Source organism: Ailuropoda melanoleuca, chromosome 8 (assembly GCF_002007445.2).
Source record: "Ailuropoda melanoleuca isolate Jingjing chromosome 8, ASM200744v2, whole genome shotgun sequence".
NCBI classification, from domain to species: Eukaryota; Metazoa; Chordata; class Mammalia; order Carnivora; family Ursidae; genus Ailuropoda; species Ailuropoda melanoleuca.
The window spans coordinates 96,431,380-96,447,175 of record NC_048225.1 but is presented as its reverse complement, the minus strand read 5'-3'; the positions used below and the strand labels follow the sequence as shown (position 1 = coordinate 96,447,175).

The 15,796-nt window shown below is 36.2% G+C and overlaps 1 protein-coding gene across 6 annotated transcripts in view; it reads left to right on the top strand.

Annotated features, from left to right (window-relative positions):
- The window catches only part of LOC105240680 (membrane cofactor protein), a 39,584-nt gene that overhangs the window by 4,361 nt on the left and 19,427 nt on the right, over positions 1-15,796 (top strand). For all 6 annotated transcript variants that reach the window (XM_011233650.3, XM_011233649.3, XM_011233647.3 and 3 more), the window contains exons 2-5: positions 3,468-3,653; positions 4,035-4,137; positions 9,378-9,472; positions 10,681-10,878. In XM_011233650.3, the coding sequence (XP_011231952.1) occupies positions 3,468-3,653; positions 4,035-4,137; positions 9,378-9,472; positions 10,681-10,878 (582 nt within the window). The remainder of the gene's footprint in view (positions 1-3,467; positions 3,654-4,034; positions 4,138-9,377; positions 9,473-10,680; positions 10,879-15,796) is intronic.

Below are 15,796 nucleotides of genomic sequence, written 5' to 3'. Positions count from 1 at the left end.
AGTTTTTCTTTTTTTTAAGATTTTATTTATATGTCAGAGAGAGGGGGTGCAAGCAGGGAGAGCAGCAGGCAGAGGAGAAGCCAGCTTCCCACTCAGTAAGGAGCCTGATGCAGGGCTTGATCCCAGAATCCTGGGATTATGACTTGAGCCGAAGGTGGACGCTTAACTGACTGAGCCACCCAGGTGTCCCTTAACCCAGTTCTTTAATGAGAGATGTCAAGAGCCACAGAAGTGGCACATCAGCTGAAACTGAAGCATGAGTGGGTAGGAGGGTGGGAGGGATGCAGGGTCTCTGGTCAAAGCTGAAGTTAAATGATGCAGGGAGGTCTGGAGTGCTGATGTAATTTAGGTGATTTAATGGACACTGCCAGGAATTGAATAGGGCTTGAGAATAGGATGCAAGAGTGAGCAGCGTCCTGATAGGGACGGGATTTACAAGTCTGCCAGCCATGATAAGGAGCCTTAGACATTGTCATGAGGGTACTGGGAAGTCGCTGAAAGGTATCTGACTTGGAAGAGCTTTGGTCACTGTGTCGTATCAACGTGACTCTGGCAGCAGTGTGAAACATGAAGTGGATGAATGAAATGTGGTGAGGTAGGTAAGGAGGCCTGTTCAGGAACGCTGGTAGCACTCTAGAGAAGAAATGGCAGTGGTTTGAACTGGAGGGAAAGGTAGAATTAGAGAGATGGAACAGGCATTTGAGTTGTGAAGACCATCCGTCATCAACTGAACACCAAAAAATCCCAGATAATCTAATTTAAAATGGGCAGGAGACATGAATAGACATTTCTCCAAAGAAGACAGACAATGCCAAGGGACTCATGAAAAGGTTGCTTAGTATCACTCACCATCAGGGAAATGCACATCAGAAGCACAATGAGATATCACCTCACACTTGTCAGAATGGGCAAAATCAAAAGCATAAAGCTGTGGATAAAAAGGCCTCCTTGTCCACTGTTGGTGGGAATTCAAACTAGTACTGCCTCTGTGGAAAACATATGGAGGTTCCTTAGAAATTTAAAGATAGAATTACCATATGATCCTGTAATTGCAGTACTGGGTATTTACCCTAAGAATATGAAAACCCTAATTTGATAGGACATATGTACCCCTATTTTTATTGCAGCATTATTTACAATAGCCAAAATGTGGAAGCAACCCAAGGATCTCTCAATAGATGAATGGATAAAGGGTGTGGCATATATATATATACAATGGATGATTACTTAGCCATGAAAAAGAATGAATCTTGCCATTTGCAGCAACATGGATGGATCCAGAGGGTATAATGCCAAATGAAATAAGTCAGTAAGAGAAAGACAAATGCCATATGATTTCATGCACATAATGGAATTATTTTTTTTTTTTTAAGAGAGAAAGCAAGTGGAGGGGTTGGGGCAGAGGGAGAGGGATCGAGACTCTCAAGCACACTGAGCACAGAGCCTGATGCAAGGCTCAGTCTCAGGACCCTGAGATCATGACCTGAGCCAAAATCAAGAGTCAGATGCTTAACCAACTGAGCAACCAGGAACCCCCATATATGGAATCTAAGGGAAAAAAACAAATGAACAAAGAAAAAAGAGATAAACTAAAAACAGACTCTTAAATATAGAGAACAAACTGGTGGTTACCGGAGGGGAGGTGGGGGGTGATGGGTGATAGGTGAAGGGGATGAAGAATATATTTATTGCGATGATTATTGAGTAATATATAGAATTGTTGTATTACTATATTGTACACCTGAAAACTAATATAACACTGCATGTTAATTATACAGGAATTAAAAATTTAAGAACTCATCTGTCTTGTTTGCTGGGCATTTGTGAGTGTGAAGAATCAAGAGCCCATGCTTTGGCTACGAAATGTTATCTAGATAGCATGTGAGGTATGTGGGGAGGCAGTTGTGTGTATACATTTGGCACCCGGCTAGAGATCAAGCATGGAGACCAGGATTTGGGAGGCAGCTCTTCTCGTGGTAATGAGGTCATGGGAGAATACACACTCACCCCAGGGATGTGCCGAGCGAAGTAACCAGAGTTCCCACAGCAGCCCATTGGGAACATCACATTGTCCACCTGGGCGGAGAAGGAACGGTAACCAGAGGATAAAAAGCATTCAGTGTTCTGAGCAAGAGAAGCAGTTTTATTGTAAAACAGCGTAATATTGGGCTCAATTATTATAGTGTATAAAGATTGCAGAGCAAGTTGTAAACACTGCACATTTTTGAAAGCATATCTTATAATTCCACACGCAAGGAAAAAGAAATACTTCAAATTATTTGAATGGATAAACCATCCAATCGACATTTCTTTTTCCAGCCAGATCACTATATATAAAAGTCATATTTGGTATTCTGTCTTCTTTATCTGCTTTCAGGATAGTTACTGAAGTTGAATGCATAAAGCAAGGAATACTTGTATTATTTAATCAGGGGCATGCTGTACTTGATTTCTTTCTTGGTGGTTATGCATTTGTATCTAGAACGGAATCACATAGCTGAAGGAATGTGGAATCCATTGATCAGCAGAGGAAGATGAAATTATATTTAAAATAATGCCCCCCAGGGGCGCCTGGGTGGCACAGCGGTTAAGCATCTGCCTTCGGCTCAGGGCGTGATCCCGGCGTTATGGGATCGAGCCCCACGTCAGGCTCCTCCGCTATGAGCCTGCTTCTTCCTCTCCCTCTCCCCCTGCTTGTGTTCCCTCTCTCGCTGACTGTCTCTATCTCTGTCAAATAAATAAAATCTTTAAAAAAATAAAATAATGCCCCCAAAAGCAACATTTTTTTTTCAAGTAAGGCTGTTCATAGTAAATTTTGATATTTAAATGGCATCTGTTCACTTGTGAGAAGCTCAGTTCAGTCATATGAAAGGTGAAGTCTTATATGAAAGACTTTAGTGCGTATTTATCTTGATCTTTGAACTACATAATGCTTATTTAACAATCACTTGTTACTCTAGCATTTCTGAAGCAGCCACTGGGTACACAGTGCAGTAGAAAAAGAAGACCTGTGATCTCTCCCTCTAGAAACTTGCCTTCTGCAACGAGGAGACCGAGCCTGAAGTGACAAGTTATCGTTAGTTTGTTTCAGGCAATGGAAGGGTGATCAGAGCAGAGTGCTGTGTACCACAGAAGGCTCTTTAGAGGAGAGGCGAGTTTTGAAATGAATTTAGAAAAAAGTGGGAAAGGATGCTTATCTACATATATTATTAAGACCTAAACCATTATTTTTGTTTCTTCAATTTATTATTGAAAGAAAATTCATCTTATTCCCCAACAAATCAAAACCTAGTAGGATGCTACTGAAAATAAGCAAGGCCCATCCTCAGCTGCTGTCACCACTTGGGTAGAAGCATGGTAGAATCATTTAAAATCTTGCCAAGGATCTTTCCATTTATTCTGTATTACCCCGGTTGGTGAAAGAGATCAAATACTTCATTTTCGTGTTCTCATTCTTTTATTTCTAGATGCCTGTGATCATCTTCCGAAGTACAGCTCTATGAGGCCAAATGTTACTAAATCCGATTTTAATCCTGGGGATAAAGTATACTTTGAGTGTCGACCAGGATACAGGTTTATTACACCTGGTCGTCCTGTGTTTTCCGTTTGTCAGGATGATAACACGTGGACACCTCTCGAGGAGGCTTGTACAAGTAAGTGTACAAAACTTTTTTTTTTTATTATTCTAGAGATTTCACACATTTTAGGTTGCATACTGCAGTAGTGCAGTGTTTGTTTTCTCATGTGAATGTAGGCTTTAGATAGCAATGTAGTTTTTTAGGCTTTGAAAAATCCCCAGGGGATCTTTCTTGGCAATCAGTTAACTGGTTAAATGTGAATCTTAAGTTTGGCCTTATAATAGTCGAAGAAAGAAAATAATACTCTCAGGAATTCAGATAGCAATGAGAATTTTTATTTTAATTTAAATGTTTTGAAATTGCTATGAAATATGTTAATTTAAACATTTAAGCATTTGAACATTTGAAATGTTTTGAAATTGCTGTGAAACAATGAATTTATAAATTTTCTTTTAGAAAGATTATGTTATCGACCAGAAGAACCCATAAATGGCCGGGTAGTCAGTGTAAATGGATCCTTTTTCTTTGGTTCACAGGCTCTGTATTCTTGTAATGAGGGGTAAGTTGTTCCTTAAGAGGAAATAAGATCAATACTACTAATTCTATTTTTGTTTTGCTTCTCTTAAGCATTCCCATAAAGTTAATTTCATTTTTGTTTTATATGACAAATCGTACTTACAGCCTAACAAGTATCATTATTGAAACTGAGAAGATGTGTAATTAGTAGAAAGAAATTTCAATTGAAGAAAAGCAAAATTTTATATTTACTATATTTACAATAAACATATTATAAGCATTAACAATGATGACTTTAGTTTTGATAACAAACTGCACCCTATTTAAAATGACCAACTCTCAAAGTTGAAATTGGGCTTATAGAAATGGGAGGTCGAATTGCCAGCTGAAGATATTCTTATATTGAGGTAATTCTAACGTGTTACCATGTCAAAATTCACCTGGTTAGCATAGACCATTATGTTGATCAAGATTTGTTAGTTGCGGGGCGCCTGGGTGGCACAGCGGTTGAGCGTCTTCCTTCGGCTCAGGGCGTGATCCCGGCGTTATGGGATCGAGCCCTGCATCAGGCTCCTCTGCTATGAGCCCGCTTCTTCCTCTCCCACTCCCCCTGCTTGTGTTCCCTCTCTCGCTGGCTGCCTCTATCTCTGTCAAATAAATAAATAAAATCTTTAAAAAAAAAAAAAAGATTTGTTAGTTGGATTTTTGTGACTGCTACAAAGGTTAAGTATCTCAAAAAGATACTGAACACTTAAGAATAACAGCCTTTGTTCCATAGGGCTCTTTTAATAATATATATTGGGGATACTGGGCATTTATGAACAATGTTCACCTTGAGGATAAATGGAACACAATATGGAAATGTATCTGATTTTTTTTTTTTTTTGAGAGAGAGAGAGAGCATATGCATGTGAATGGCCAGGGAGAGGGGGCAAAAAGAAAGGGAGAAAGAGACTCTTAAGTAGGCTCCGCTCTCAGCGCAGAGCCGGAAGCGCAGGGCTTGATCTGACAACCCTGAGATCATGACCTGAGCCCAAATCAAGAGTCATACGCTTAATGACTGAGTCACCCAGGTGCCCCACATCTGATTTTTTTAATATTGGCTTTGTATCCTGCTACTTTGCTGAGTTCATTTATTAATGCTACTAACACTTTTGTTCTGGTGGGATCTTTAGCGTTTTCTACAGAGAAGATCACATCATCTGCAAACTGATAATTTTACTTCTTCCTTTCCAGTTTGGATGTTTTGGATGTCTTTTATTTCCTTTTCTTGGCTAACTGGTGTGGCTAGAATTTCCAGTACTGTGTTGAATAGAAATGGTAAAAACAGGCATACTTGACTTTTTCCTCATCTTAGAGGAAAAGCTTTTCAGCTTTTCATCATTATGATATTTGCTATGGGTTTTTCATGAATGGCCTTTATTATCTTAAGATAGTTTTCTTGTCTTCCTAGTTCATTGAGTATATTTATCATGAAAGAGTATTGAATTTTGTTAAATGCTTTTTCTGTATCACTTGAGATGATGATGTGGTTTTTGTCCATTCTGCTGATGTGGCATATGCATTGATCATTTTTCATGTTGAACCATCCTTGTATCTCAAGAGTAAACCTCACTTGTTCACGGTTAGAATATGCTGCAGAATTTTGTTGTTTAGTAGGTATTTGCAGCATTATGCATAAGAGATATTGGTCTGTAACTTTATTTCCTTGTAGTGTCCTTGTTTGGTTTTGGTATCATGTTGATGCTGATCTCATAATGAATTTGGAAGACTTCGTCTTGAATTTTTTGGAAAAGTTTGAGAAGAATCTTCTTTAAATGTTTGGTAGAATTCACCCATGAAACGATCAGGTGTAGGGCTTTTTTTTATTGGAAGAATTATGATTTCTGATTCAATCTCCTTACTAGTTATAAGTCTATTCATATTTTCTGTTTCTTCATGGTTTAGTTTTGGTAGGCTTTGTCTTTCCAGGGATTTGTCTATTTTCTCTAGGTTATCCAATTTGCTGGTGTAAAATTGTTCAGAGTACTTTATTATATTTTGTATTTCTGTAGAGTTGATAGTAATGTTCCCAGTTAAATTTCTGAGTTCAATAAATTGAGTCTTCTCTCTTTCTTAGTCCATCTATCTAAAGGTTTGTGAATTCAATTGATCTTTACAAAGAGCCAACTTTTGGTTTCATTGATTTTCTGTATTGTAGTTTCTCCTCTATTTTATTTATTTCCTCTTTAATCTTTAGTACTTACTTCCTTCTGCTAGCTTTGGGTTTAGTTTTACTTTTTCTAGTACTTTTAGTTGTAATGTTTGATTGTTGATTTCAGATCTTTCGTTTTTTTAAGTAAGCCTTTATAGTCATAAATCTGCCCCTTGGCACTACTTTCATTGCATCCCATAAGTTTTCTTATGCTGTGTTTTCATTTTCATTCACCTGAAAGTATTTTCTAATTTCCCTTTGATTTCTTTGTTGATCCATTGGTTGTTTAAAAGCATGTTGTTTATTTTTCACAATTTTGTGAATTTTCCAATTTTCTTTTTAATATTGGTTTCTCACTTCATCCTGTTGTGGCCAGAGAAGATACTTTGTATGATATCTATCTTTTAAAATCTATTGATTAATTAATATTAATTTGTGGTCTAACATAATTATCTTATTATTCATTGTATAATTAATTATGTTATTAATAACATTAATTTATCTTGTTAATTTGTGGCCTAGCATATGGTCTGCCCTGGAAAGTGTCCCATATGCACTTGAGAGGAACGTATGTTTTGTTGTTGTTGGGTAGAATGCTCTGTATATGTCTTCCATCTTGTTGGTTTTTTGTGTTGTTGAAGTCGTCTATTTCCTTATCTTCTTTCTAGTTGTCCTTTCCACTCTTGTGAGTTGGGTATTGAAGTCTCCAACTATTAGTATAGAAATAACCTATTATGAGAAATGTTAGTCCCCCCTTTAATTCTGTCAGTTTTGCTTCATATATATTTATGTCATGGTATTAGATATATAATTGTATATTCTTTCAGTATTTAACCCTTACTAATATAATGTCCTTATTTGTTTCCTATAATCGTTTTTTATTTAAAGTCTTATTTTGTCTGAAGTATAGCCACCCTTGCTCTCTTTTGGTTACTATTTGTGTGGAATATCTTTTTCCATCCTTTCAGTTTCAACCTGTATGTGTCTTTGAAGCTTAAGTGAGTCTCTGGTAGATACTGTATAGTTGGATGATGTGTTTTTATCCATTCTGCTGATCTCTGTCTTTTGATTGGAGAGCTTAATCCATTTACATTTAAAGTAATTACTGACAAGGAGAAACTTCTAAAATTGTGCTATTTTTTTCTATATTCCTTATAGCTTTTTATGTCCCTCATTTCCTGTATTACTCTTTTATTTTATGTGTAGTTGATTTTTGTAGTGAAATGTTTAAATTCCTCTCTCATTTCCTTTTGTGTATATCCTATAGCTATTTTGTTTGTAGTTACCATGGGGACTAAATTAACATCCTAGAGTCCTAGCACTCCAGTTTGAACTTCAGTAAATTACAAAAACTGTTCATTTACAGCTTTATCCCCACCCCTTTTGGTTGTTGATGTCATACTGATCTCTACACTAATAATTGGAATACTAGCTTCAACACTAAGAAGTTATTTTCTTCTGAAAGATTACTGTCTTAAATCACATAGAAAACAAAAATTTTACTTATAATTACCATTGTTACAATAATACTAGCTTTTATAATTGCCTGGATATTTACCTTTAGTGAGATCTTTATTTATCCATACAGCTTCAGGTTACTTTCTAGTATCCATTCATTTGACCTTGCAGACTCCCTTGGACATTTTGAAGTCTAATGTCACAGACTCCCTCCGATTTTTTTTTTTTTTTTTACTGGGGAAATCCTAATTGTTCCCTCACTTTTAAAGCACAGTTTGCTGGATAGAGGAATTTTGTGTGCCAGACTTTTTTTCTTTTTTTAAATTTTTTATTATGTTCGTCACCATACAGTACATCCTTAGTTTTTGACGTAGTGTTCCATGATTCATTATTTGCATATAACACCCTGTGCTTCATGCAGTATGTGCCCTCCTTAATACCCATCACCGGCCCAGCCCAATCCCCCACTCACCTCCCCTCTTAAGCCCTCAGTTTGTTTCCCAGAGTCCATAGTCTGTCGTGGTTCATTCCCCCTTCTGTTTACCCCCACCCTTCATTCTTCCCTCCCTTCTCCTACTGTTCTCCCTGCTATTTCTTATGAAAAAACCAGACTCTTTTTTTTTTTTTAACATCATCATAAATCTTTTAATGGTTCTGGACTTGAAATTTCAGCCTGAAGTTCTGTTAGTTCTGGACTTGAATTCTAGCCGTTGACATTTTTTTTTCTTTTAACACTTTAAATATTCAGTCAGCCCACTGTCTTCTGGCCTCCAAGTTCCAGATGTGAAATCTACTGATAGTCTTATTTAGGATACCTTGTAGGTGATGATTCACTTTGGTCTTGCAGCTTTCGAGCTTCTCTTGGTCTTTTGAAAGTTTGATTATTATGTGTCTTAGTGTGGGTCTCTTTGAGTTCATCTTACTTGGAGTTTTTGAGCATTTTAGATATTTATATTCACATCTTTCATCAAATTTGGGAAGTTTACAGCCATTTTCTTCAAATATTCTCTGTGCCCTTTCTATCTTCTTCTGAGAGTCTTACAGTATATATCTTGGTCTGCTTATTGGTGTCCCAATAGTCCCTTCGATTGTGTACTTTTCTTCAGTTTTTTTCTCTTTTTGCTCAGTAATTTCCAGTTTGCCAGTTCTTTCTTCTTCGTGCTCAAGTCTGTATTTAATTCCTCTAGTCAAGCCCCACATTGGGCTCCCTGCTCAGCAGGGAGTCTGCTTCTCCCTCTGTATCTCTCCCCAGCTTATGCTCTCTCTCTTTCAAATAAATAAATAAAATCTTTAAAAAAAAAAAGAAGAAAAAAGAGAAAGAGAAAGGAAGGCGGGAGCATAGACATAGAAGTGAACGTGTAAGGTGATTGCTGGCGATAGCAAAGTGGCCAGACTGACAGATAGGACAGATTTATTTAGACATCTTTGCTCCAGACCAATTGTATATTTAAATGCAGAAACTCTTTATTTGGTTTGATTACAGATGTGGTTAGCATTCTCATTATATGTCACTTAAAGAACTTCCGCAAACTACAGTAGCATAGAGAAACAACCATGTAAACACTTTTTTTATTATTATATACATCTTGTTAATTGCTAAGAATTCAGCAACTTTTTCTTTTCTCATTTAGTTTTCGATTAATTGGAAAAAGAATTCTATATTGTGAACTTTCTAGTATTGATGGAAAAAGTATGGTCTGGAGTGATGATCCCCCACTATGTATGAGTAAGTATATTCTTTCGTTAGAATCTAGAACACTAGATCTTAAAATTTTGTTGCTGGGATCCCTTTATGCTTTAAAATTAGAAACCACAAAGCGCTTTTATTTCTGTGGGTTATGTCTATTGTAGTCATTATATTGGAATTAAAACAGAGAAGTTTTTAAAATAAATATTTATTAATTCACTTTTGAGAACTGTAAGCTCAATGTATGTTAATATATGCCACATATTTTTTTTATAAAAAAGCAGAATTTTCCAAAGGAAGGAGAATAGTGGCATTGTTTCACAATTCGGCAGATCTCTCCAAAATCTTGCCTAAAGGAAGATGTCTGGATTCGGTTTGTTGTGTTATCACATGATTTGTAGTATCTGGATAATTTCACCATAGACTCACGAGGATGAAAGTGAAAACAGACAATAATATCTTTGATGCTATGAACTACCGATCTAGTGAATGGATATACAGTTGACCCTTCAACAACACAAACTTTTAACTGTGCAGGTCCACTTATTTGTGGTTTTTTAACTGTACAGTACTGTAAATGTATTTTCTCTTTATGATTTTCTTAATAAAACTTTCTTTTCTCTAGCTTATTTTTGTAAGAATATAGTATATAATACATATACAGATTTTGTGTTAATCATTTCTTTATGTTCTTGGTAAGGCTTCTAGTCAAGAGTAGGCTATTAGTAGTTAAGTTCTGGGGGAGTCAAAAGATAAATGGGGAGTTTCAGCTGTGCAGAGGATCAGTTTTAACCCCTTCATTGTTCAAGTGTCAAATGTATTTATAAATTATAAAGCATTTCTTGGCTAGCACTGAGTTTTATTTTTAATCACAAGCATATTTTTTCCTTAAGTTGGCAGCATCTCTCCCTCTTTTTTTAAAGATTTTATTTATAAATTGTCAGCATCTCTTATAATTAGAACTTAAAATGGCTTTCCAGATAAGCATAGGTATTTCATATAGGTATCTTATATAGGTATTTAAGAAAATGAATTTTATTAAAGTTCACAATTAAAGTACATTACTGGTTTGAATTTGGGATAGTACATTTTCTCACACAATCTTTTTTCTAAACGGATATTGGAGTTACAGCTAGCTTGTAGAAATCACGTATTAATGAATTTATTTAAGGCATCTCATAGGACTTTATTAATGCTCTCATAATCTTTTCTTTTCATGTCCTCTTTTTTTTTTTTCACTTTTTAAGAGATAATGTGTAAACCACCTGGAAAAATACCAAATGGAAAATATACCAGTAGCGAGAAGGAGGAATTTGAATATAATGAAGTGGTAACTTACAGTTGTAATCCTTCAAGTGGGCCAGATGAATATTCACTTATTGGAGAGAGCAGGCTTATTTGTTCTGGTGATGGTGTATGGAGTAGTAACCCTCCTCAGTGTAAAGGTAATATTTCCATTTCTTTCCTTCCTCGTTTGTAAATATTTTGGAAACACTTGGTAAATACTTACCTATAAGTAAACAAAACAGGCACAGGTACTTGCTCTTCCCATTAAATTGGTTTCTAATTTAATTTTTTTAAAGATTTATTTATTTATTTGGGGGGGGAGAGAGAGAGAATCTCTAGCAGACTCCCCACTGAGCAGGGAACCCGTCGCAGGGTTCGATCTCACCACCCATGAGATCCCAACCTGAGCCGAGATCAAGAGTCAGACCTTAACCAACCGAGCCACCCAGGTGCCCCTAATTTAGTTGAATGTAGGTCCAAGTGATTCAAAAGTAGTTCCAGTTATAGAACTCCCCCTACCTGTTCTTGGCATTCTAATTAATACGTTGTGAACTCCTCCTGTGTGCATGCATGAGTTAGGAATTTTTTCTTTGGAAACATCAAAAGACTCAGAATACACTGGCTTAAAATAAGGTTTATTTTGTATTACAAGAAGTCTGAGAGTTCTAGCTACAGGAACTGGTAGAGCAAATTGTAAAAGACTAACCCTCTCACAAATAAGAATGGTAAACTGTGGACAAAACATATTTTAAAAGTAATGTGTAAGGCTCTAGAGAGTGGCCAAAAGCAGGGAGACTCTGAAGGAGATTTGACTCTTGGAAGAAGGACCACTGAATGACAGCAGTATATTTACTCTATTCAGGTGCATGGGGAACATATTCTACACAATATGATAGTTTAAAATTTTTTTTAAATCAAAATGCAGAGTATAATATTAGATCACAATGGGAATGAATGTAGAAGGCAAAGATATCTATAGAAGCCCCAAATATTTGAAAATTATGCAAGACACTTCTGATTAATCAATGAGTCAAGGGAGAAGTCACAAGGAAAATTAGAAAGTGTTTTGAATTGAATAAAATGAAAAACACAACATATCAAAATGTCACCATTTGTGGGATACAGCAGAAGCATTGCTCAGAAAGATATTTACAGCCTGAAATACTCCTATTAGAAAAAGAGAAAAGTCTCAAACCCGTGATCCAAGCTTCCACCTTAAGAAACTAAAAGAGAAGAAGTTAAGCTCTGTTCTGGGAACAGAAGGAAACAATAAAGGTGGAAATGAATGAAATTCAAAAGAAAAAAAAATGGAGAGAACCAGTGAAATCCACCTGTGGCTCGTGGAGAAAATCAATAAAATGAATAAACCTCCTTAGCCAGACTGACAAAAAAAGATACAAATGGCCTATATCAAGAATGAAAAAGAGAACATCACTAAATATCTTGCAGGCATTTAAAAGATAATAAGGGAACGACTCTATGCCTATAAATTTAACAAACCTTCTCACAAAGAGAACTGTTTAGGTCCTATGTCCTCTACCAAGTATGAAGGAATGAATAATAACAGCTCTGCACAGACTTTTCAAGAAAATACAAGAGAAGGAATATTTCTCAGCTCATTTTATGAGGACAGCATTATCCTGATATTAAAACCAAGCAAAAACCTTGCAAGAAAATTAAAAACAATATCCATAATGAACATGGAACCAAAACTTCTTAACAAAATGTTAACAAATCAAATTCTCTCATACATAAAAATAAGAATACACCATAATCAGGTAAGATTTATTCTATGAATACAAGGTTGATTCAAATTCAAAAATTTGTCAGTATAATTTATCATATCAAGACCCTATATAGAAGGGAAGAAAAAAACTCACATGGTATCTTAATAGATGTTAAAAAAAAAAAAGCAATTGACAAGTCATCATCTTTTCATGATAACATTTCTCAGCAAACTAGGAATCAAACAACACTATCTGAACCTGATAAAAATGCCACAGCTAGCATTATATTTAATGATGAAAGACTAATTTATTCCCCCTAAGGTAAGAACAAGACAAGCATGTCTACTGTCACCACTGTATTCAGCATTGTATTGTATTCAACATTCAGCAAGAGATAGAAACAGGAACACACTGGAAAGGAAGAAATAAAATATACTATATTCACTCATGAGATGATTAGGTAGAAGATTTGGAAGACAAGTTTTAGCAAGGTTGCAAGACACAAGATCGATGTACAGAAATCAACTGTAGGTCTACATCCTGGCAATAAACCATTAGAAACAAAATTTTGAAGTACCATTTACAACTTCAAACTTGTATAAATATTTGTGTATAAATCTAACAAATGTGTAGGATTTGAATGGCTAAAAACAGCTAAATACTTAAGATCTTAATAAATAGAAATTCATAAAATGAATTAGAACACTCAGTATAATAAAGATGTCGGTTCTCCATAACTGATCTATAAATTCACAATCCCAACAAAAATCCCAGCAGAATTTTTTTTTTTTTAAGATTTTATTTATTCGACAGAGATAGAGACAGCCAGCGAGAGAGGGAACACAAGCAGGGGGAGTGGGAGAGGAAAAAGCAGGCTCATAGCAGAGGAGCCTGATGTGGGGCTCGATCCCATAATGCTGGGATCACGCCCTGAGCCGAAGGCAGACGCTTAACTGCTGTGCCACCCAGGCGCCCCCCAGCAGAATTTTCTATATAAATTGACAAGCTGAATCTATAATTAATATGAAAAGACAAATGAAGCAAAACATAAAGCATCTTTGAAAAAAATTAGAAGTCTCATTCTTCCTGGTCTCAGGACTTAATTATAAAACATAATACAAAGCATATAATCGAAAGAGTGTGATATTGTTGAAAGGGTAGCCATATAGAGCAATGGAACAGAATAGAACGTCCAGAAATAAGCCCTTCCAGATGTGTCTAGGTGATCTTATTACAGTTGTACAGACAGTTCAGTGGAAAAAATGATAAAAGTACAGGCATAATTGGACATGTGTTTTCAAAAATACCAAAAAGTACCCTTAACTCATGTTAGTACAATACAAAAATGTTTACTCAAAATGGATAATAGACTTAAATGTAAAACCTAAAACTATTAAAGTTTTACTAGAAAACATAGAAAATGTTCATGACTTAGCTGAAGATTTAAATACAACCGTAAAAGCATGATCCTTTAAAGAAGAAAAAAATTAATGAAATAGACTTTTTAAAAGTTCAGTATGTCTGCTCTCACAAGACACTGTTAAAATAATTTTTTAAAATGAGCCATGGACTGGAGAGAAAATACTTGGAAAACACATACCTGATATCTACAACATGTAAAGAACTCTTAAAACACAATAACAAGGCACACTTGGGTGGCTTTGTTAGATAAGCATCTGCCTTCAGCTCAGGTCATGATCCTAGGGTCCTGGGATTGAGTCCCACATTGGGTTCCTTGCTCAGTGGGGAGCCTGCTTCTCCCTCTGCCTGCAGGTACCCCTGCTTGTACTCTCTCTATTTCTCTATCTCTCTGGCAAGTCAATAAGTAAAATCTTTAAAAAAAAAAAACCAAAAACCCACAATAATAATAACCCAGTTTTTTTAAAATTGGCAAAATATTGAATACAACTGTTTCATCAAAGAAGCTATATGGATAGCAAAAAGTACATAAGAAGTTGTTCAATGTCATTAGCAATTACAGAAATGTAATTTAAACCACAATGAAATACTACTAGATATCTACTAGAATGGCTGAAATTAAAAAAACTAAAACTAAAAGCTAAAAACACCATATACTACTAAAGATATGGAACAGTTGTAACTTTCATACACTTTCTGTAAGAATCTAAAGGATATGACCTCTTGGCAACATAGTTTGGTGATTTCTTATAAAGTTAAGCATACCCTTCACATACAGCTCATCAATCCAAGTAAAATGAAAACATGCTCACATAGAAACCTGGGTGAGAATATCCAGCTGCCTTACTTATAATCACCCCAGATTGGGAACAACCCACTTGTCCTTCTACTGGTGAATGGATAAATAACTGTGGTACATCCACTTGGTGAAGTACAACTCAGCAATGAAAAGGAGTGAGCTCTAATCCATGCAGCAACAGGACTGAATCTCAAATGCATTATGCTAAGTGAAATAAGCCATACTTGGAGGCTGTGATCCCATTATGACATTCTGGAAAAGCAGCTGTAGAGAGAGAAAACAGATCAGTGTTTGGCTGGTTGGTGAAGGTGGTTGCAGGGGTGGGGAGGGTTGATTACAGAGTGGCATGAGGACATGTTGGGGGGTAATGGAACTTTTCTGTGTCTTTATTGTGGTGATTACATGATTATTTGCATTTGTCAGACCTAATACAGCTGTGTACCTAAAAGGGTGAGTTTTACTGTATGTGAATTGTGTCTAGCAAACATAAAGCCATTAGTGTAGTTAACAGCAGTTTAGCACAACAGCGAAAAAAATCGGTGAACCTGAAGTCAGGAGACTATGATTTGAAAGGAAATATTAGAAAGAGAGAGACTTACAGACCTGTGGAAGAGTAGCAAGAAGCCAACCATACATGCTGTTGGAGCTTCAGAGAGAGAGGAGAAGGAACAGGATAGAGAACGGTTTGAATCAATATTGGCCACAAATTATCCACATTTGTCCCAAACAATAACCTCACAGAACCAAGAAAGCCAGTGACCCCAGCAGGATAAATACGTTGTTTTCATTTACCAAGAAACCCCCACTAAGCTAAAGGCATCAGGATGAAACTACTGAAAACAAAAGTTGTGCAAGGAAAAGCAGTCAGGGAGAGGGAAGCATAAACACAGGTTGTACTGTCGCCCCCTCCCCCAGAGTAAGAGTGAGCTGACTTGTCCTGAGGAACAGTGGAGACTGGAAGACAGTGTCTGCTAGTGTGCTGGAAAAACGCCAAAACCCTTCATCTAGAATTCTCCGTCAAGGAGAAATCTTTCAAAACTGAAGGTGAGGAAATGAAGCGTTTGGAGATAAACCCAAGCCAAGAGAATTGTCACCAGCTGACCTGCACTATAGGAATTGCTACCGGAAGTT